This window comes from Ammodytes marinus (assembly GCF_949987685.1).
Source record: "Ammodytes marinus genome assembly, chromosome: 16".
NCBI lineage: Eukaryota > Metazoa > Chordata > Actinopteri > Uranoscopiformes > Ammodytidae > Ammodytes > Ammodytes marinus.
In genome coordinates, this window is record NC_137220.1 from 11,985,646 (window position 1) to 12,008,122 (window position 22,477).

Below are 22,477 nucleotides of genomic sequence, written 5' to 3' on the forward strand. Positions count from 1 at the left end.
TCCAGGCCCCTTTTTCGGGACAGTACAAATCGTGCGCTTGCGGGAAGACACCTGCACCCATCAGACGGACCATTTAACGGTCCAGTCTCGTTGGTTTAAGTTGTAGCGTGCAGTAAGTGTTTTCGCTGCAGCTTTCCATAAGTTTTCAGAAATGTTGGGAAGCGGTAAGTCACCGGCCAACGCCAGTCCTATCCCCAAGGAGCGGAGGAGGAAAGGGACAGAGAAGACGGTGGACCCCGGCAAGAGGCGCGGTAAGGAAACCTCCAAACTTCTGCTTCCATAAAGTTAACTGTCTGCTCCAGCCTGAGATAAACCCACCATAAAAAAGGCAGTATAAGGACCTTCAAACGTGTGTGGAAATATAGTGTTTTTATCCTGCATGTGCTATCCCCATGACCATCGTAATATTAATTTGTGTGTAGATACTGTGAGTTTGGCCAAACTAATGGTATTATTTGTGAAGTTCATATTTGAGCAAGGGGTTAGAGTGATATACTGTATGTTGTACTTTATCGTGGCATTTTCTACATTTCACCATAGCTATAAAGTTATTTGAGTTGGCTCCTGGTGTTTATTAAATTTGCATCCTTTCAAAATTCTATGATTACTGGCTTTCCTTGCTGACTCAAGACATAGGCCTACTTACCACTTACTCTTGTAGTTTAGTATAAGTAAATTTAATTGTTAATTGTTTACGGTCTGTGACTTAGTTGCCTGGTTGCAGCCCAAGTTCAAAACTTGAGTAGCAGTGTGGATTTAATCAGAGGAATCAGTAGGAATTGTATATAGATAGCTTTGAAAATTATATCCTTTGTTATCAGGAGATAATAACTGCTTGATGACATGTCAAACACAGCTGAAATGGACAATGTGGTGTGTGTGTGTGTGTGTGTGTATCCTCACTAGCCCCTGCTGTGAATTAGGCTCTACACACCATCTTCCCTCCCTCTCAGTTTGTGGCCACACCTCGCCTAGAAATAGACACCTGCTGAGCACCTGTCTGCAGAATGCAGGCCAACCGAAGATGCTCTGCATGCCCCTTTGACATATTTATACAACACAAATTTAAAATGCTCTCCTTAAAAAAGTCCTTAAATTTTTTTTTCTCCATGTTCTCTGGTAGGTTTCCTAAGTTAAAAGCATACCAACAACAGTTGAAAAGTTATTTTTCGGTAAATATAGGTACTGGACATTTTATACATGCATTATAATGAACCAACATTTCAAAGTAAAGATATGCAGTATTTTCCCAGTGATGTTCTAAAAGAATCCTTTAAGTAATAACCTGTCAATTTAGTATGTGTGTGTGTGTGTGTGTGTGTGTGTGTGTGTGTGTGTGTGTGTGTGTGTGTGTGTGTGTGTGTGTGTGTGTGTGTGTGTGTGTGTGTGTGTGTGTGTGTGTGTGTGTGTGTGTGGATCCAGGCCGTGGCATTGACACAGTGGACATGTTGAAACTCTAACACTTGTTTCTGCATTAATGATGTTTTGGTTATGAAACTAGACCCCTGTGCCTGAAAATGCATCGCCCAACTGTCTGTCAACGCTTTATTTGAATGTAACGCTAATACTGAATAAAGAAGTCAGTGAGGTCAATCCCCATCCCCCCATAACCCTGACCCCTCTCCGCAATCTGTCAACATAAATCAGTCAGGTGGCACCTTGACCCACAAACTCTTAAGATGGTATGAATCCTTTACATTTTACTTCCTACAGAGTAGTTTGCAGAGTGTGGGTCGTGACGTTAGTTGAAATGGTTTTGCATCATGTGCTCTCTAAGGACTACTTGTTTGTTCATTCCCTCTGAGCCTTTTCCTGCAGATAAAGTGGTGAATGTGGCCCTGAAGAATCTATGTTTTAATAAAACAACTGCGATTGTGTGGAAAAATACATTGAATGCCACAGACGTCCCAGTTGTATTTGATTTCAGTGAGGGTCCGAGGTCATCGGCGCTGTTGTGAACTGTGGAGTTTGGACTGGAGCTATGACCCTACAGCTCGCACCTTTATTGGCTGACTGTATTTGCAGTGCAGACTGTCAATAACAATTGTGTTGGTAAAGGGAAATAGTCCAGGGGGCTAACGGGACACCACAAATACACGTAAAACAACAAACAAAACTCAATTTGACCCTAATTCTTCGGCAACGTTTCATAAACATAATGACATTTTGAACTGATGTAATCTTTCAGAAGTGAGATAATGATGCATTGTTTCTGTTTCGTTTTGCTCTGTTTTCCATCTCAACATATCTTTTTAGTGAATAATTTAGTTATTTTTGAGTAATAACAATTCTCTATGTTGATTTGTTTATCTTTTGTCACCTTTGTCAAATGATCAGTCCAGTTTGCAGCAAAGGGAACTGTTACCCCTTTTACTTTACAATGTACAGGGTTTTAATAGGGTCAAAAGTAAAGAAGGAAATAGTTGTGTCTGCGGGACCTCATACAATGAGGAAGTAAAGCCAAGGTTAAGTCAGACTGGCCTTAATAATTCATAATAATTCACTGACAACAATCTCCTGTGTAATTACAAATATGGAGGGAAACCAGCAACTTAAGATATTGGCTTCTAGATAACCATGTTTGTTCTGTTCAAACACTGTTAAAGTAGCTTAAAGTTCAATCTTTTCATCTTTTTTAAAATGTACATTTTCCCCACAATCCATAATATTAAAGTTGTGATAGCTGATGAGAAAATAATCTATTTGGTGCACACAGCAATTACATTCTCACTGTGTTTATGGTCATATCTTGCATATTAATTAGCAAATTAATGATGCACCATTCATCTAGCCTGGTCAAACCAGACCATCGTACTTCAGTTCATTTGTACAGAAGGTCTGGAACTGCTGTAATTGGCAAACGTTCACTCACTTGGAGGCGGGTGTCTGTTGAAGTTTAAAACTATTGTATTTGCTCATTGCCACTCTGGATTAGCCAACCAATCGCATAACGTTTGGACGTGACGTATGTCATGAGCCGGCTTCTGACGTTGCGTTCCAGTTGTACAGGGAACTCGGAAATTTCCGACTTCACAACATATTGTAGTCTATGGATCTACCGGTACCTGGCAACGGTAACTTGCTAGAGCCTAACGTTTAGTTATTTGGATGAAAAAGGTTGTAGGCGTCCATACTTTCCCGAGCAGATGCACTGGAACACAGACAGGTCGGAACTCGGAACTACCAAGTCGGAAATTTCCGAGTTCTGAGTATAAAGGAACGCAGCATTCAACTGAAACTGGAGTGCGACTTTGACGTCATCGTTCTCAGCCACTCGCTCTGTTCGCTGATTGGATAACCAAAAATCTGGACGAGCAGGATTCTATGAACACACCCCAGCCCCAGACTGACTACTGAAGTGAAATGAAAATTGAGTGGAAGTAGGTAGGTGGGCGGAGCCAGGCTACCATTCATTAGGAAAGACAAAGAGAATGTGGGAAGTGATTTCTGCCCATTTTTCTCAGCTGAATACACTAAGATAGACTGAGATGGTTAACATGCTTTCATCTTCACTTCAACTGTATGGTGTCCAAAAAAAAGAAAAGAAAAAATCTTGCAATTCTGCATTGGAAGCTTGTTTGAAATAATTTTTCTAGAGAATCTTTCCCCAGATCAGACGATTCCACAGAAAGCCACTCCTCCAGAAGTCGAGCCCTCTTTTTCTTTTTTTTTGTCAAGCTGTTCCCAGGGCATCATTTTCTTTAATGACTGGACCTGGCATAAGATACACAGCCAAGAGACGGCTGCCCTACTTGCAGCCTGAGCCGTTTCCTTCGGGGGTGAGGGGGCAGCTGTGGGAGTTCAGAAAATTTAATTGGGCCTCTACCACCAGTATCATATCCACAACGCCCCAACTCTATCTTTAAGCGAGTGTAGAATCAATCCTGGCCGGCTGGCTCTCGTGATGTGCCGTTATGCTGAGAGAAACGTGAACCGTGTCCCAGGAGGAGTTGGTATGTGGGGGCCTGAGTGAAGACGACTCATGCAAACTCAATCTATTACTGACCGGCTGATACGCTACTTTTTTTCTTTCTGATCCTCCTCTCAGTTTGGAGGCACAGTGTCGATAGATACACCCCCAGGGAAATATTCCTTATGGGATTGATTTAGAAAAAAAATTAAAAATGTATCGCTGTCTCACTGCTGATCCAGCAGGAGCATTTTTTCCTTTTTGCTTCAAGCCAGTTGTTCACACATGGAGCTCCAATTCAAAAGATGTATAGGCCTATACCCATGCTAGAAGCAATAGATATGGCAGAGTTTTTTTTCCACCCACTTTGTTCCAGTGAAAGTGAACTATTGGATGGATTGTCATGAAAGTCTCAGTTCATGACACTGGACATGGTCCTCAGAGGATTAACCAAACTGACCTTGGTGATCCTCTGACTTTTTTTCTACTAGTAGCATTATGAGGTGCATATTTGTGGTTTTAGTTACAAATGTCTCAACAACTGTCAGCATGAAATTTGGAACACATATCGTTTCCCCATAGGATTCATTGTAATCCCTGTGGAGATCTCTTTAGCTTTAACTATATTGTGTCATCTTAAGGGTTAGCGTTTCAGTTTGTCCAAGTTTTTAGTTTAAGACCAAAGTCTATGCAAGGGGCCTTGGAAGTGTAAATGGAAGCAATGACTGATGTGCATGCATATGAAAATGTTAGCATGCTAACATTCTAAACTAAGATGGTTAACATGCTGAACTTCAAACCTGTGAAATATCAGCAAGTTAACATCATCTCTGTGAGTGACAGCATGTTAAAGTTAGCATTTAGTACCAAAATGACGCTATGCTGTCCCACTGCTGCTAGCACCTTTGTCAGGTCAAAGCAGCTAGCATGGTTGTATACTTTCCTTTCACTCCGTCTTTTCTTATTCTACTGCTTTTTCTAATAACTCCTTGGTGCCTTGTTGAAATGCTTGCATGAGAATAAATCAGCACGGTTGCTAGCCAGTCGGCATGCAAGGCCTTTGGCCCAGAGCCCTAGAAAACAGGCTCTGCCTTGGCCATGTGACAAAGTGGATGTCAAGCAGATTTTCACCAGGAGACCATGAAAAGGAAAACACACGGTGAAGCCCTCAATAATTGTGCCCATCCCTCCATTTACAGTTTCGTGAATAGGCTTTCAGAAGCTTACAGTCTATCAAAATGTGAATGTGCTTCTGTTTGAATAAACCGTGCATTGAAATCAGTGCTGTGCCCGTTCCTGCAGACTTGTGCTAACTTGTTGTGGTTGGATGGTGAAACCATGCAGGTAGGCAAACAAGAATGCGGTCGAGGCTGGAGAGGCAATAACAAAAGGTGAAGTGGTGGGTCCAGGGCAGAGGCAGTTAAGGTTGATAGGGCAGCTTAGCGTGGTCAATGACCTGCAGTTAATCAGCTCCATGTGCTCTGCTCGTGGGAGTGCCTTGCATGTGGTAACGGCCTGGAAAACAGCCTTGTTATGGATGGAGGGCCTGGTAGGGGGATTCCTTTGTGTCCGACCGTGATGGGGAGAGAAATCCAAGGCTCCAGTTTCTGTTGCTACACAGATTGGGGGAGGGGGCTGAGAGCTATAGCTGTGGGGGCCCTCAGAGGAACTTTGTCAACCTTTCGGCACTGACAGTATGAGGACTGTGGTTAAAGGGGGGAAAATATAAGAAAGTATGCCAGCTGAGGACACATCTTTAGAGGAAAGCAGAGGTGACTAATTTGACAAGAGTGAGAGTTTGTTTGGAATTCTCCTCTGAGTGGTCCCTGAAAGAGAAAAGCCTCTCTGTGAGAGGTCCTGTTCATCCCTCCAAAAGGAGCAATGAAGCATAGCTGAATGTCCTTGTACACTTCGGAGTAGGCTACACGTGAACTGTAAAGCTGTCGTCTAATTAAACCATCAAAAACGTGTTTTCAGTACATTTTATGACAGATCTTGCACCTGTTTTGCAAAATTTAAATTTAAATCAAACCAGTTTACTGCATTGTCGATAGACTGATGGTTTTACTAATTTCTTCAACTGGTCCGCTCTACTTTGGTCCTTATTGAACCAAAACCAGCTTATGTAAAACAAATAATAATACCCTGTGCTATGTATTCAAAATGCTTTCTCATGTAAACATTTGTCTCTGTGGATAATTTATTTGTATTAATTACTACAAGATAAAGCACATGGATCAAACAGCACATGCTTTTCAATAATACATATGCTTTAGCTCTCAGCTTTTATTTACTTTTTCGTATGTGTGTTTCCTGCCTTCATCTTTTATTTTCTCCTTAAAACCGGCCCTGCTCCTTTCAGTGCTCACAACCGTTAATAATAATCCGCCCTGAAGCTCTGCTTTGGTTTTTAGCGTCTTGATGGCATTTCCATCGATAATAACTAGGGAGAACTAGAATGAACAGTTCAGCCAGGGAATCACTTTCCATACTCTATCCTTTTTGCTGCTGGCTTGCTACTGCCCCAAGAGAGAAATGAATCCACAAATAATCATGACTGATTCACTACAGGATTCGATTTTCTCTGAGCTTTATTCTGAATTGAAAGTATGTTGTTCATTTTTTAAGAAGTCTAGACCAGAAGTTTAAAAAAAGAGAATCATGACTTTACGAAAACATGAAAGTGAATTCACAAGACAATCACTCTGAAAACTCCTCTAGGACCAGTATGAATGCCTGTCATATAATCCAAGGTTTGTATATAAAACACAACCTTGGGTTTATGGTATAAGCAGAAGAGTGTTGACTATATTTTTTAAGGTCAGCTTGAGACATAAGTTAGCCTACAAAGTCTGTTTTCAGGGAAATATTAAGGCCCTTATGAGTTTCCCTCAGGATAAATTGTAACCTAATAACTGGTGATCTTCATAAACACATATCTGTCCAGCAGGCCTACTGAATACGAACTAATGGCATTCCCTGTAGCTTGGCTGCTGTAGGCTATTTGTTCCAAATTAATAAGCAAATATTAGCGCACTAATAACCAAACTAATAAGATGAACAACAGTGATCATTGACTAAACACCAGAATGTGAGAATTGTCATTTAGGGCATGTTAGGGCATGTCAGCATGCTGACTTTGCAATTTAGCTCAAAGCACAGCTGTGGCTAATCATAGCATCACATAGCTGCTAGCATGCTGTAGCTGTAGAAACAACACAACAATATGACTACAAAATGACTGAGATAAATAAAGATGTATCTGTGCTACCCTACTATACAGTACATAACTTTTTATAAACTTTATTGCGTAAATACTTTTATCATAAAGTAGTGATTTTTATGATTTAACAACAACGAACAAGATAGCCTATAATGAACGACAATGTGAACTTCTGATAAACTTTCCTATATTAAGCTTCTATGTCGTCACTGTAAAACACATACTGTGACACAACGTCAAACTGAGTCACAGTTTCTTTTTACATTGAAACTTCCTGTCTTGTTGTGTGTGTATAATTGTTTGTTTGTGTGTGTGTGTGTGTGTGTGTGTGTGTGTGTGTGTGTGTGTAAAATTATGTAATTGTGTGTGTGTGTGTGTGTGTGTGTGTGTGTGTGTGTGTGTGTGTGTGTGTGTGTGTGTGTGTGTGTGTGTGTGTGTGTGTGTTTCTGTTTGCAATATAGGGCTGCTGGACAACGAGGACATACACACGATGATGCAAGGTTGCAACATGGTGAAGGTTCGCTCTCAGAGGTGGCAGAAGAGCCGAAACCTGCGTCTGATGGAGGATGGACTCACCGTGTGGTGTGAGTCCGCCAAGACCTCCCGCAAAGCCAAAGCCCAGCAAACATGTGAGTGTTACTCATACCTTGCTTTTGTGAGGAGGGTTAGATGATTAGAGGTAAATAAGCTCGTAAAGTGAGAGAGTGAATAGGAATTGGACTTCTAAGAATGAAAAGAGAAGAACAAGTAATCTACATGTAGAATCAACCCAGCAGGCTTTCCAGCAGGGCTGGACTGGCCATCGGGCGTACCGGGCAATGCCGGTGGGCCGGCAGGCATTTTGGGCCGGGCCATTACTCATTATGATTGGTTTCAGGCTGGGCCTGGCCCAATCACACACACAGCAGAGGGCCGCCCATTCAGAGGCTGCATTGAATTGTATTATCACGCATTCAACTTCTACTTGGTAATTATGAGCATCTGACGATGGTCAGTTACGTTCAGGGCCGTCGGACTGTGGACAGGCTTGGGGGGGCCCAAGGCAGAGGGGGGTTGCACCCAAAAAAATAAAAATATATTTTTTTATTTTTTTTACTGCCTCAATATAGGCCCCTGATCTTTGAAGGCCCAGATAAATGTTATTTAGGGGAAAAAAAACAGATATCAGGGGCCTTTCATTCGTCAGTACATTTGTTATTTTTTAAATAACATTGTTCGGGGCTACGAAGATCAGGGGCCTGTATTGGGCCATTAAAAAATACAACCGAAGGGAAAAAATTCCCGAAGCTGACTGGATTTTTTAAACATGTACATTTCTTCTTTCTGCTTTTTGGTCATTCTGTGTCTATAAATTATTCCAGAAAATCGTACTAAATAGCTTACATAGGAAACAGTTGATTTAGCCTTAGTTTTCTCCTCAAAGTGCACCAGATTGATGAATTTTACTTTAACATTTAAAAAAAAATCTTACGGGGGAGCATTCCCCCGGACCCCCCTAGAAGGTCCAGGGTCCACGACACAGTCTACCAAATTCCTGTGAGAAACACTGTGTGTGTGCATGTTTATTAAAGAGGACCTATTATACTACTTTTCTGGTCTTAATTTCTTGTGTTACACTGCTATAGAGCAACCTGACACGAATCACATCACAAAAAACTATGTAGATTTTCGGGAAGCTCTTTCTCTTATTTTTCCGATCCAGCACGTCCTGTCAACACTTGAGTGTGTGTGCTTCGGCAATCTCCGCTCCCTCCGTCTGTGATCGGCCATCTCCGCTCCCCTCCCCCCTCCTGCAAACCCCACTCTGTTGTGATTGGTTACCTTCCTTCCGGAACACTTTCAGTGGCGGGAAGCGCGAGCATGGACCTATAAGGGCGCGAGGCAGACGCGAACAGGGACAGCATTACCATACATGGAAACATCCGCGTGGTGACTTCACAAAGTTACATGCGACGTCACAAAGTTACGGAAGGGTAGACCGCTTTGAACACGTGACTTCTCGACTGGCTAGAATAGTGTTTAGTGCTCTGCACAGACACCCCAGACGGTCAGCAGGGAATACGTCGAAATGCATGTAAGTCATTATTTGATAATTTAGTATGGTTAAGCATGACTATGAATCATCATAACAACGTTTATAGGTCATAAAAGTCAAAAAGCATCATAGGTCCGCTTTAAGAGTCATTTGACCAGGGGTTGTGTTCAAGTACGCGTAATGATTTGGTCATTCATCAATAGAAACATTGTGTTGTTATCTGGCTCAGAGAGGGACCAGTCACTCATACGTTTATAGACAAACATAGCTTTTACGTGTTTGTATTGTAAGACCGCCTCTCAGAGGGCCCATCAGGACTTCCAAAATTTGGTGCAACGCCCCTGCCTCCGCATATCGTATAAAAAATCATGGTGAGCTGCCATGGCCAAAAATGCCACGGCCGATTTTTTGTCCCAGTCCAGCCCTGCTTTCCTGTACAAGGTGGACTGGGATGTGAGTCATTTAACCAGTTTATTGTTCATGGCTGTTTTATCTTGGCTCTATCTCACGCCCTTTCCTTAACTTCGCCTAAAGAGGTTTTTTGTTTCCTATGACTAATCATGCGCTCCAGAACCCCGCTAAATAAGAAACAGGACAAAATGTACTTAAACAGGAAAAAAACATGAGAATACTGTAGAGTTAGAGTATAGGTTCACTCACTACGCTCTTAGTTCTAGCTAAAGAACAGAAGATGTTGGGGGTCTGTTTAGTGTCTGCATATGTTAATAATTGAAGACTTTTTGGATCATCTTCACATTTTGCTCAACTCAGATCTTCTCCCAGCTGGAGTTTGGTGATTAGAATGTCCACTTACCCTGAAGTTATAAAGCCATGCATAGTGTCAGTGAGTGTCAAATTGTATTTGCTTAAAGCTTCACAAAACTATGACTGCTGTATGTTTGAGGTGGTGGTCGGAGGGGCCGTAGGCGCTGAATGGCAGCCACGCTTCCGTCAGTCTGCCCCAGGGCAGCTGTGGCTACTATGGTAGTTTACCACCACCAGTATGACTGTGTGTGAATGAATGGAACCTGGAACCCTGTAAAGCGTCTTTGAGTGCCTTGAAAAGCGCTATATAAATCCAATCCATTATTATTATTATTAAAGTGGATCATATTCTGGTTATGAAAGAAATACATCTGGTGATTATTGGAAGACGCCTTATCTCAGCCAAAGGGTATAGGAGTAATCAGTGACCTTTAAGTCGGAAGAAAAAGGGGAAACAAAACAAAACTGAAAAATGAAGTGAGATTTATGGTTTACAGCACAGCAGATAAAAGGAAACAAACAAATAAAATTCAGGCAGAAAACCAATTTCTGGCAGGTTGGGTTTGAATGCATTTTACTGTGCCAGTGGTTTGGCTTGCGGTCAGCTGAATAAACACAGTAAAAGAAAAATAAGGGGATTCAAACAAGTTCTTAAAGTCTGCAGAGAATGCTATCACACAGAGCTATTTATTGAACATTAAAGTTTCTTTACATAACAGTCTTTTGGACCTCGTTTTGAAAGGTATCATCTGACACAAATAACATACAATCTCTCCCCCTCTCTCTTTCTAATTTTCTTCTTCATTGCTTGACCTTTAGCTCTCTCCCAGCACTCCTGTGTTTGTGCTGTCCATCCTGATGTTGGAATGCAGTAAAGTGCTAACCCTGCTTGCCTTACGTGGGCCCTGCATGCTGGTTTTTCTGGTCGGGGGGGGGGGAGGAGGCGTCTTGATTGCGCTGCAGTTGCAACATAAAAATAGACACAAGAGTGGTCAAGTTGCAGTTTGTTTGTGACACTCCTTACAATGATGGCAACCAGTGGTGTGAAAGCAGGGCAGGCTGCTGCTGTGGTGGGGACCGTATCTGTCTGTGTTTTAAGTGCGTGTCTGTGCAAATCCAGGGATGAGCTGTTGGCTTGGTTCCCCTTTTCCGTGCTCCAGGCGGTTCTTCAGGTCCGGTGTGATCTGACGCCTGCAGTTCAGCGCTATGTATCTCTGAAAGCACTTGGCATAGAAGTAAACGCTTAGCACTCCTGCTGCTTTTGAAACCACAACGACCACACACCGAATGCACACGCACACACACACACACACACACACACACACACACACACACACACACACACACACACACACACACACTAACCCTAACCCTAACCCCACACAGCTTCACTTGTGAGGACACTCATTGACATGTGCATTTCCTAGCCCCTTATCCTAACCATCAAAACTTAATGCCTAACCCCAACTCTTACACTAACCCTTACTTACACCCAATTCATATCTGAACCTTAATAAAACCTGGTCTGAACCCCTCAAACCGCCCTATAAAGGCCTGTTCCGAGGTGAAAACTAGCCAAAATGTCCTTACTTTCCAAAAATGTCCTCACTCAAGTTCTAAAACTCAAATTGGTTCTCACAAAGATAAACACACACTCTCGGACACACGCACATGCATGCCACTTTTGCCATGTTTCTGGGAGGACCACAGTGGAGGAATGTGGAGTAATTTTGAAGAGGTGGACGACAGAGGCTTTGTGACCTCCAGCAAGAGAATAAGTCTATTGTCAGGGGCAGACACTGCTTAGTACCCAACTGAGTGATCACCATGCTGCAGGCATCCCAGCGCAGAACATAGAGGAACTTCTGTGCTGAATAAAGTTGTTGTGTTAGGGATCCGTAGGTGTTTGTGTGTGCCTTGTGTGTTCTTTTCTGGCCAGCAAAGCGTTGCCCTGGACACATCAAAGCTCTGAAAATACGAGATAAACAGATCGTATGAAGTTGTAAATCAGAAAGCTTTTGGCTACTACAACAAAGTCACACCTAGATAAGGACTTGGTCTGCCTATTATATGTATGATAATAATAATATGCCTGTATATTTTAAGAATGGTGAACAATCCAACCAAAGAACGAAGCAGAAGCTGTAAATATATCACTTTTCAAAAACAGAAACACCTAAAATGTTAAAATTAAAAACATGAAAACATTTCTTAAGTACAATTATTTTTTTAAGTCATGCCACTAGGAATATAAAGGTAAACCTCCAGATTATCCTGAGTGCAGCGGCCACTGCATAGAGATAATAACTATCATAACACCATTAGCACAGCCCCCCCCCCCCCGCTCTTTGACTGGCAGGGCACACACTGTGCCGCTAAGAGTCATGAAGTTGCAGGTTAAAATTAACCTGTTCGAGAATGTTATAGTTTGCAATCACGTTGCTGTGTCACTCTGTGCTGCTTGGTTGGGATTTATGAATCTCTAAAAAAAAAAAACCTTGACCTTCGGCTGCACTTGACAAAACACCAACTTTTATTGATTTATATATATATATTTTTTTGCCTCTTTCCTTTCCCTTTTCTCTTATATTAGTCGCAGTGACGGAGGTGGAGTGTGTGCGTGAAGGCTGCCAGTCCGAGGCTCTGAGGCGTCTGTCAGGCTCCGTACCAGAGAACCAGTGTTTCACCGTGGTCTTCAGAGGGGCCCGCAAGAGCCTGGATCTGCTGTGCCCCTGTGCGGACGAGGCTCGCCGCTGGGTGCGAGGGCTCCGCGCTCTCAAAGACCACGTGGCCAACATGAGTCAGAAGGAAAAACTGGACCAATATCCTGATTCCATCCTGCACCAATTTTTCCAAAACGCTACAGTAAAATTGACAGTGTCGCTTTGCCAGGGACTGACTGTGCTGCTGCTGTCACATGTGTTGCGTAACCCCACGTCCACACAGCATAGCTAAGGTGGACAGTAATGACTAGAAAAAAAAGCCCCGTCTAAATATAGTGAGACTATATCACAATCCCTCATAGCCAGAGGATAATATATGAGTGTAGGCATCAGGTCGTTTATAACTTTAAACTGTTCATTTCTGCCTCGTTCTGTAATGATATATTTGTAGTTTTGAGAACCTGTAAATCGTCAGGGTAATTAACAGGCTTTCGTCGTCTTGTTAATTATGTTTCATACTGAAGACTCACAGCAGCCTCTGTGATGTTTGTCATCAGTGCGATGTGCATATGTGGGATCCCTGTGTTGATGGTTGGCACAACTGCTCGCGCAGGTGACAATGGACTAAAATTAGTCTCTTGTTGCTATTGTTTTATGCAGTTACATTACATTATATCCATTTGGCAAAGCTTGCAGTAATTGCATTCTTCCTGCATAGAAACAAGAGCTGGATGACATAAATAATTGCCAACAAACAATAGCCTTGTCAGTGGTGTTTAAAATTACATTCATGCACAAGAGATTTTTAGGCAACAGATGAATTAACTTGTCTGCCAATTGATCACAATGTCAAACAATTTTGGCATCACCGTTCACTACTGTGCATATAATCATGATCAGGTGCTCGTTTATTAGTTACACCTTGCTAACACTAAAGCATTCAAATACAGCAGCCCTGCAGTCAATTCTACCTTCACGAAGGTTGTAGTGCTTAGGTTTTTTTTAAACTGTTTCAGAGAGGTGTTGATTTCATTTTGTCATGAAGTCATGTTTGAGGCTTGTTTTCAAGATAACTTGTTGACTCAGACCGGCCTCAGAGCTCCTATTAGCTATCAGCTGAACTCCAAAATGCATTTTTTTTCCATTGGCAAGGGATCACTTTAAAATAATGGAGAAATTATTACTGCGTTGCATTGTGTGCTTTTGAGGAAGTTTTTTTTCCTCAAATGGGCAGGGAAGGTAAAGAAATTAAGGAAGAAAGCTTGGGTGGGACCAGAAAGAGCACAGGGCAAACAATGTGTGCTGAGTGGTGTATTGACATGTAAAAAAGCTGCGATATGAAAGACGCTTAGTAGAGAGACCCTTTGATGTCGCTCTTTCCACACCGGGAGACATACTCCAGTTAAGTGTAAGATTTGAGTGTATATCTCCACATTATAGGCATCTACTGTATAATCCAAAGCCTGCCGTAACTGCTAGGCTGTTAGTCTTTAGGTTCAAATTTGTTTTTTAAAATTCCTTAACCGTCCACACTTGGATCCGAGGCTACCTGAGGCGAGCGGATCAAAACCAGGACGGCAAGATGAGCTACGACGAGGTGAAGCGGCTTCTCCAGATGATCAACATCGACCTGAGCGAGCAATACGCACGCTCTCTATTCAAGGTCAGGCTCCCTCCCCGCGCATTATACGTGTGTTTAAAAGGCCTGTAAAATATCCTCCACTCATGGTCAGTGGATGTAATCTATATAAGATTTAGCTTTTCTTTGAAACCCCAGGGTCTGGACTGGAGTCTGTGTTCAATTCACCAATCCAGCTGGAAGCCAACCACATGCCACGCGCACACACACACACACACACACACACACACACACACACACACACACACACACACACACACACACACACACACACACATGCATGCATGCACAGACACACACACACACACACACACACACACACTCTTTATCCCTTCCCACAACAAATCAAGAGCCAGTTATTTCTTTATTGTAGGGGGATTACTGCTGCCTGCTATGTCCCTCAGCGCTCTATTACAGGCTGAATTGTCGGTTTATAAAGCTCCTTCCTCCGATGCAATTTCCAAAACCGGCCTTTTTTCAACAGAATCCTATTTTGAATGTGTTTTTTTACTCAACTGGGTTGAATTAATATGGAGATTCTTTTCTTCACCCATAAGGAATTTGAAGCACACCTTAAAAAAAATAAAAGCTTATCGTGTTTGAAAGGTGTTTTTCTTTCTCAGTGTGCGGTCCATTGTGTTGTGTGTTTTTTTTAACCCATCCCCTGAATCCCCTTGTAACCCATGAAGAGGGCTGACCGCTCCGGCGATGGCCGTCTGGATCACATAGAGATTGAGGAGTTCTGCAGGGAGCTGCTGCGCCGGCCCGAGCTGGACGCAGTGTTCAGACACTACTCCGGTAACGGCTGTGTGCTCGCCACCGCCGAGCTGAGAGACTTCCTGGGAGACCAGGGAGAAGACGCCTCGCTGAATCACGCTCAGAGCCTCATACTCACCTATGAGCTCAATGACTGGGGTAGGCAGCTATTAAAGGCTCTGCATAAACACTTATACACAAAACACCTGACTGACTGACAAAACAGTGATTTAACCGTGTGAAATGCTGTTCTGAACACTGAGGCAAAATGACCCTGCTGCTGTTAGAATGAGCAATAAGCTGCTATAGTTGAAATACAAATTAATACAATGCCAGAATATATCTTTGGGAATGGATCAGATAATGAGTTAAAGTTGTATTTATTTGCGTAAGTTCAAGCTCCTTAAGCTTATTAATTTCCATTAGCTACAGTGAATACTAAAAAAACACAATTTACAATGTCAATGATGTGTGGTTTGATACAGGATAGCTTATTGGTCATACCAGACCAAGCAAGGCTATAGCAGCTATAAGCAAAACAGTGTGTTTAATTGAGCAATGGCGTGTTTTGTTTATGGTCAATTTAAACTTTTTTATTTGAAAGTAGAAGAATTATTTTTTTCTTCTCACATATTTCACATTTTCTCACTTTAAGGAAACTACAAAAAAAAACTATCATTGAATTGAGTAAGACAAGAAAGGTTCTGCATGATTTCCTTACATTCTATCGTGTAGATATTATTTACAAATAATTTCTATAAATTATAAAAAAAAAAAAAAATTGTGTTCATAAGGTGTCTTCCCATGTAACCCAGTCCTACTATTTGTTGTTTGAACCCTTTAACTAAACTCTTAACTACACTGTTAATCATTAACACAGTAGAAGATAAGCGACTTTGCCATTATTTACAGCTCAGAAGAATCGCTTCATGACCCAGAACGGTTTCACCATGTACATGCTGTCCCAGGAGAACGACGTGATGAACCCGGACCACTCCAGAGTCCATCAGGACATGAGCCACCCGCTGGCACACTACTTCATCTCCTCTTCACACAACACTTACCTCACCAAGGACCAAGTTACCAGCGCCAGCAGCACCGAGCCTTACATCAAGTAATTCAGACACCTACACACATCTAATTGCTCTTAGGATGTTCCAGGTCCACACCAGAAATGTAATGTAAGATTAAACTTCTGTCGCCCCCATGAGGAATTCTAAGTAATTACAACAACACTGTCAGCGCATCTAAATGTTGTAAGCCTTCGGTGATCGCTCATGGATCTAAAAAACCTTCTGCTTTACGTCCAGGTCCAGGGGGGCGACACCAGTTTGTATATGCTTCCATACTGAGAAATACTGAGAGAGTTTTAGGCAAGCTGATAGGCTTATTCAACATTCTGTCAACTCTTTTGTCCATGGCTTAAATGGAACCCACATTATACGAAAAGGTTACTCACTGTAGCTTTAATATGTGTTTTCCTTTTGCCAGGGCTCTGAATCAGGGCTGCCGCTGTGTAGAGCTGGACTGCTGGGATGGAGATAAAGGTGAACCTGTCATTTACCACGGCCACACTCTCACCTCCAAGGTGCCTTTCAAGGAAGTCATTGAAACCATCGCACAGTATGGCTTCAAGGTAATACGAACTTGATTTGATTGTGTGAATCCTCTTTAAGCTTGTTGCTCCTCGTCACTGCTAATGAAATAAGCGAGCAGTCAGTCAGTAAACAAAATTACCCTGTGGGATTTTGGATTTGACATATTATAGCATTACAGTATCAAGGCCTGCATTTCTTTAATGGGATCTAATTGCATTTTAATGGCTAAGCGTTCAAGTTTCCCCTGTATTTTCTCACTACAGGCATCCCCGTACCCTCTAATCCTGTCCTTGGAGAATCACTGTTCTGTGGAGCAGCAGGCTGTCATGGCCAAACACCTCCGCAGCATCCTGGGCAGCAAACTACTCACCAAGCCCCTCGGTGAGCAGCTGCTGAAGGATCTACCTTCTCCTGAGGTACAGTGCATACACACACGCGCACACACACACACACACACACACACACACACACACACACACACACACACACACACACACACACACACACACACACACACACACACACATACACATACGTATGCACACACACACACACGCATACGCACACACACACTTGTACTTTTGTGAAGATTTCCCCTAGTGCCTTACCCAAACCTAATTCTTACATTAACCTTAAAAAAACATAATCTAAATCCCCACTATGATGGTTAAAAGCTAAAACTGACCCCTCACGGAAGATGCCTGTACAAGTATACACACACAGCTGGAACCTTTGTTTTTTTTATTTTTAAGCCTGTCTGGTTTTTCTAATGAAGTAATATGTTCTGATGCCCTTTCGTTGCAGGAGCTGAAATGGCGTATTCTGGTAAAAGGGAAGAAGCATTCTCCTCACCTGGGCCAGCTGGGCAAGAACAGCAGCTGTGCCAGCTTCTCCTCTAGCTCTGATGACGAATCAGTCAGCAGCACTAAGAACACACCCAAGAAGGATCCTGCAAAGGTCAGCACAGGGTTAGGGGACAAACAAAAATGTATATGCTTAGAGCTCGTTTATTAATAGCCAATCAAATTAAAACAAAAAGTGTCTTATAGCTCATCCCCCTTCCTTGAAACAATGGAACCAAAGACTTTACAATGTGAACTGGATGGGAAACCTAACCTCCTACAACTTCTGACCGACATTTATTAAAAATGGTCCTAGTATAATGTACCTATTGAAATGAACCTATTGTAATTATTAAACTGGATTAAATGGTTCAAGGTGTAACAGCTTATGCCACTGTATATTATGTATTCTTAATATCAATACTCTTTGTGTGACTTCATGTCAAGGGAAAAAAAATAGTAAAAAGTTAGTTTAGGAACATTGTAATTAGGCCAGAGACGCTGTTACAGTTAGTTGACTTTGTTAATAATCAACTCATTATCTTTTTTGTTTGCCTTTTGTCTTGCTCAGGTCTGTTCTAAACTGAGCCAGGAGCTGTCAGATCTGGTGGTGTACTGCAAGAGTGTCCCCTTCCGTGGCTTTGAAAATGCCTCTCAAAAACCTTCGAATGAAATGTCCTCCTTCTCCGAAAGCGATGCTCTCAAGCTCATTAAAGACACAGGTATAGTGTCAGTGGAAATAAGTGCATCTTGACATGTAATAATATTTTACGAAATTTCATTACTGCAGCTGATGCTACAACAAATGTAATTGGCCTCCAATGCGGCATGTGTTTCTTTTTTCTCTCTCTTTCAATATATTTTCATTTTCAGGAAAGCTTTTTGTGAGACACAACAGCAGGCAGCTGAGCCGGATCTACCCCTCAGGCCAGCGTCTCCAATCATCCAACTATGATCCTCAGGAAATGTGGAACGGAGGCTCCCAGATGGGTTAGTATACAGTATATACAGACTGCAAGCGTACAGATGCCTGCTTAGATGGCAGCAACATTTAGGCAATTCATTTGAAAAGAACATCAAGTGGTCAGTAAGTGCCAAAGGAAGTCATTTCTGCAAATTGCTGCTACATTACAACACATGGATTTCACCGGCTTGTACTGATTAATTGACTGTAATTTCACCTTTCAATGAGGCTGAAAGGGTTTTGACTGCACTCTCTCTCTCTGTGCTGTGCAGTGGCTCTTAACTTCCAGACACCAGGGGAGCAGATGGACCTAAACCAGGGTCGCTTCCTGCCCAACGGTCGCTGTGGATACATCCTCAAACCCAGCTTCATGTGCAGCCCAACCTCCAACTTTAACCCAGAGATCACAGGAGGGGGCCCCGGGCACATCCCCACACAGCTGACTATACGAGTGCGTGGAAACATATTTTCAAATAGACTTAAATCCAACTTTAAATGAGTCACAATTGTGATGAGTCATTTGAGAGCATATGATATGGTCTGACACAGAGTTTTTGTCTATTGACCAGTCACAGTGCAATGCAATTTTGACATAGTTTGTTTAGTAAAATCAGGTATCTTTATAGGTGTGAGCACTTTACTTAATATTGTCGTTTTGTTCCTCCATATTGTATGTTTTTTGTTTCTTTTTTTAATGTCTTCCTTTGTTTTTTACTCTTTGAAGAACATTTGTGATTTTTTAAAGTCCCATACAAATAAGTTTGACTTGACTATTATCTTGATAGATTTCCAAACGGAATGGAATTCAAAAAAGACTGATTACATCTTGCTTTTCAGATAATATCTGCACAGCAGCTGCCAAAAATCAACACCGACAAGGCAAGCTCCATTGTAGACCCTCAAGTGTGGGTGGAAATTCATGGGGTCGATATTGATAACGCAAGAAACAAAACCCAACGCATTGACAACAATGGTAACTCTAAGAATGTGTTATTTTATTTTACAAACATATGACAACCTATCTTTTAAGTCGTGAGCTAATAACGTATGATTGCTTTAATGTTATGCTGTAATGCTGTTCTTTCTTATAGTCTTATTTGAATATATTGTGTAAATGCCAAAAGCAAAAGAGGCAATTAAGCTGCACATATCTTTGATATACAATCCAATGCCATGATTACATTGTTTGAAAGACTACGGACTGGTTCATATATTAAAGCTCTTGTGCGCCCTCTGCAGGCTTTAACCCACACTGGGACTGCACTCTGAGCTTCCAACTGCAGGTCCCTGAGCTGGCTCTGGTGCGATTTGTAGTGGAAGACCACGATCACACTGCCAAAAATGACTTTGTGGGGCAGTACACGGTGCCTTTCACAAGCCTACGAACAGGTGAGCATTATGAATCCCCCCGTACATTTAATAAAACAGCTAATTATGTGGCATGTTGTGTGTAATGTGTGTTATTCACTCCTTCCTATTAGGTTATCGACATGTTCATTTATTGAAGGCGGATGGTTCCAGTCTATCCCCCGCCACACTCTTCATCCACGTCAAAGTGAAGCGCAAGGGAGTTCCCATCAAAACAGTGTCCGAGCGCATGGCCACCGCCAAAGGCAAGGCATGACACGCATCAGACGGATACAGGAAGCTGCATTTCCTGACAAAGGGCTTTGGAAAAATGGGAGCTCTGAGTGAGAGGAGAAATAAATAGAAGACAGTGCTGCTGCAGCTGAGGCCAACTGGGTCTCCCGTTCCAGACCTTAAGTGGTCCAATTTACAAAGAGCAACTTCCCCAGTGCAGGGAGAAGAGATGACGTTTATTAGAGATGGATAAGCGCACTTAACTCTTAGCGAATGAAACGCCTCGGGCTGGATGCACTGTGGGGAGAATCTGGTCTTATCAGTGCCGAGTGCTCTGGAAACAGGGCACAGAGGATTGTGGTTTATGAACACACTGATAAAGGGCATTTGTTACAAAGTATTAATTTGAATGTCGTTAACCCACACAGTGTAGGTTATCACTTAATCTGTCAGACAGAGTGAAGGTGTGTCGTTTCATCACTTTGAATGTTTGATTAGAGAAATATTTTAACACTTGAGTATTATGCTAACACTTAAAAGAATGACGGTAGTTTTAACAAAGAACAGCACTTACTTAAGCACTCATAAGTGCTGTTAAGTAGGAGAAGCAAGCATGACAAGCTGTGATTAAAATAATCTTAAATATTACTTAATAATAATATATATTGTGTATATAAACTGTCATAGGTTATATTGTCCATGAAGGTCGAACAACATATTCAGTATTACTTGCTGCTTCAGACACCAGGCACTTTCAATTTCTCTCAGGAGAACGTTTTTTTATTTTCTGGAACAAATGACAACATATTTCCACGACTGGTGTATTAACGTGAAATATAAACAGTATTAACTTCCAGATAGATGTTTACTTGTGCTCTTAAAACAATAATTTGCCTAATTATCATTTCACTCCTCAGAATAAGGTGATCAGTCTAATTGTGTTTGACTAAAATGCCAACATTCAGATCAAGATAATTGTGGTTTAACACTAATTGCCACCATTTAATACAAACAGCAATTACTGTAGGCTTTAGGGGGAATTGTTTAACTCCCTTTTAAGGAGGTTCCATGATATTAAAGTGCTGCAGTAATGAAGGGTGCTGCACATGCATTGTTGTAATTACAGTGTATATGATCAGGATAGGCTTCAGTGGCATGTTACATGGTGAGTGTTGTATGACTTTGCAGTTTTAAAGCTTATAGCCAGTGTTGTGAGAATGGCAGGTGCTATTATGTGTACAAGAGAAAATTCTGTTTTCATAAAAGAACTAATAACACATCGCTGTGTGAGCTCTTTTCTTGCTGTTTTTGCATATGCCATGAATAAAGACATAGGGTGGATAAACTCTAAGCTGCAGGAGATCCAGAAGACTGCATGTGGGCCAAGGCTATTCATGCAAGATGCTATTTGTACACCATGCTTTAATTAGCGAACAGTTTCAGCCATCTCGTCTTTATCAGAGCGACCTTCTCATTATTCCAAAAGGAATAGAAGGTTTTTGATGAACTCACTATGTTTGAGGACCCTTGAAGTCATAGGCCCACAAATTTCTAATAAAGCATTTTTTATTTATTGTCAGTAAATTATGTACTACTACACTAAATCAGTGACACATCCTTAATCATTAATTTTGTTGGATAGTGTTTATAATTTGTATAAGGTAATAAAGCAGTAATAGCATTCTAGATGTTGATGAACCATTGTTGGCACCATGATGACTGGTCACTTCCTAACAACTATTTACCTAAAGAATCAATCAATTCAGCTGTAGTACTTAAGTTATGTACTTTGGTCCAGATCAGCTGCCCCTTTTCAGAAGAAAGGTAATCAAACAGTGCAATCAGTCAAAGGGACCTCGTACAACCTGGAAAGTTGTTCTTAATATAGTACTCCTGCTGTAGCCTATGGGCCTATGCACACCCACAACAAAGCTGAAGGAGCCTCCCACTCAAAACACTGCTGTCTGACCGGAAGGTTATTGCTGTCCATTATCTTCAGCAGCTTGCACCATCCTTCTCTCCACAACCTACACCAGGAGCTGCAGAGCAATACAGAGCCTTATCTGTTTGATTGATGCTGCTGCCCCAACAGATTTAGCAATGGCACTGTCCACAATAGCTTTTAATAAGATATGCAACATTTGACACACATCGAAGGGATCTAATTATTCCTGACAAACTAAAGTCTGCTCTGTCTCTTCTAGTAGACAGCAACCTCCATGTTACATTTCCAGTCCAGGCTGTTATTCAAGTGGCTAGCTCTATCAGCCCCCATCACATGCCTCCTGTCAAAAGCTTCAATGTTTGAATCTATCTTGAGGCAAAATGTAGATCACAAGGTGTTTGTGTGCATTCATGAGAATTAGACATTTAATCTACCATAACTTTTTATTAGGGTCATGTGAAATCAAAGCACCACCACTCCCTTATTAAGCAAGTGGTGCGTTTGATTTGATTGATTGATTTTATTTTATTTGTGTATGGACATGACAATGACATTG

The 22,477-nt window shown here is 41.8% G+C and overlaps 1 protein-coding gene across 1 annotated transcript; it reads left to right on the top strand.

The window, feature by feature from the left end:
• plcd3a (phospholipase C, delta 3a) lies at positions 1–21,210 on the top strand. The gene is made up of 15 exons (XM_080043587.1): positions 1–251; positions 7,595–7,762; positions 12,527–12,755; positions 14,130–14,259; positions 14,925–15,150; positions 15,904–16,105; positions 16,483–16,627; positions 16,853–17,005; positions 17,394–17,546; positions 18,003–18,153; positions 18,305–18,421; positions 18,668–18,846; positions 19,233–19,368; positions 19,635–19,784; positions 19,877–21,210. The coding sequence occupies exons 1-15, from the start codon at positions 152–154 to the stop codon at positions 20,017–20,019; spliced, it is 2,382 nt and encodes a 793-aa protein (XP_079899713.1). The 5' UTR covers positions 1–151; the 3' UTR covers positions 20,020–21,210.
• The last annotated feature ends 1,267 nt before the right edge of the window (positions 21,211–22,477 follow it).

What these genes read in the sequence shown, in the direction of transcription:
- plcd3a (XM_080043587.1), top strand. Translation starts at nt 152, where the DNA reads ATGTTGGGAAGCGGTAAGTCACCGGCCAACGCCAGTCCTATCCCCAAG. An exon ending in AGGATCTACCTTCTCCTGAG is followed by an intron (nt 17,006 to 17,393) that starts GTACAGTGCATA and finishes CTTTCGTTGCAG; the next exon opens with GAGCTGAAATGGCGTATTCT. An exon ending in CCAAGAAGGATCCTGCAAAG is followed by an intron (nt 17,547 to 18,002) that starts GTCAGCACAGGG and finishes TGTCTTGCTCAG; the next exon opens with GTCTGTTCTAAACTGAGCCA.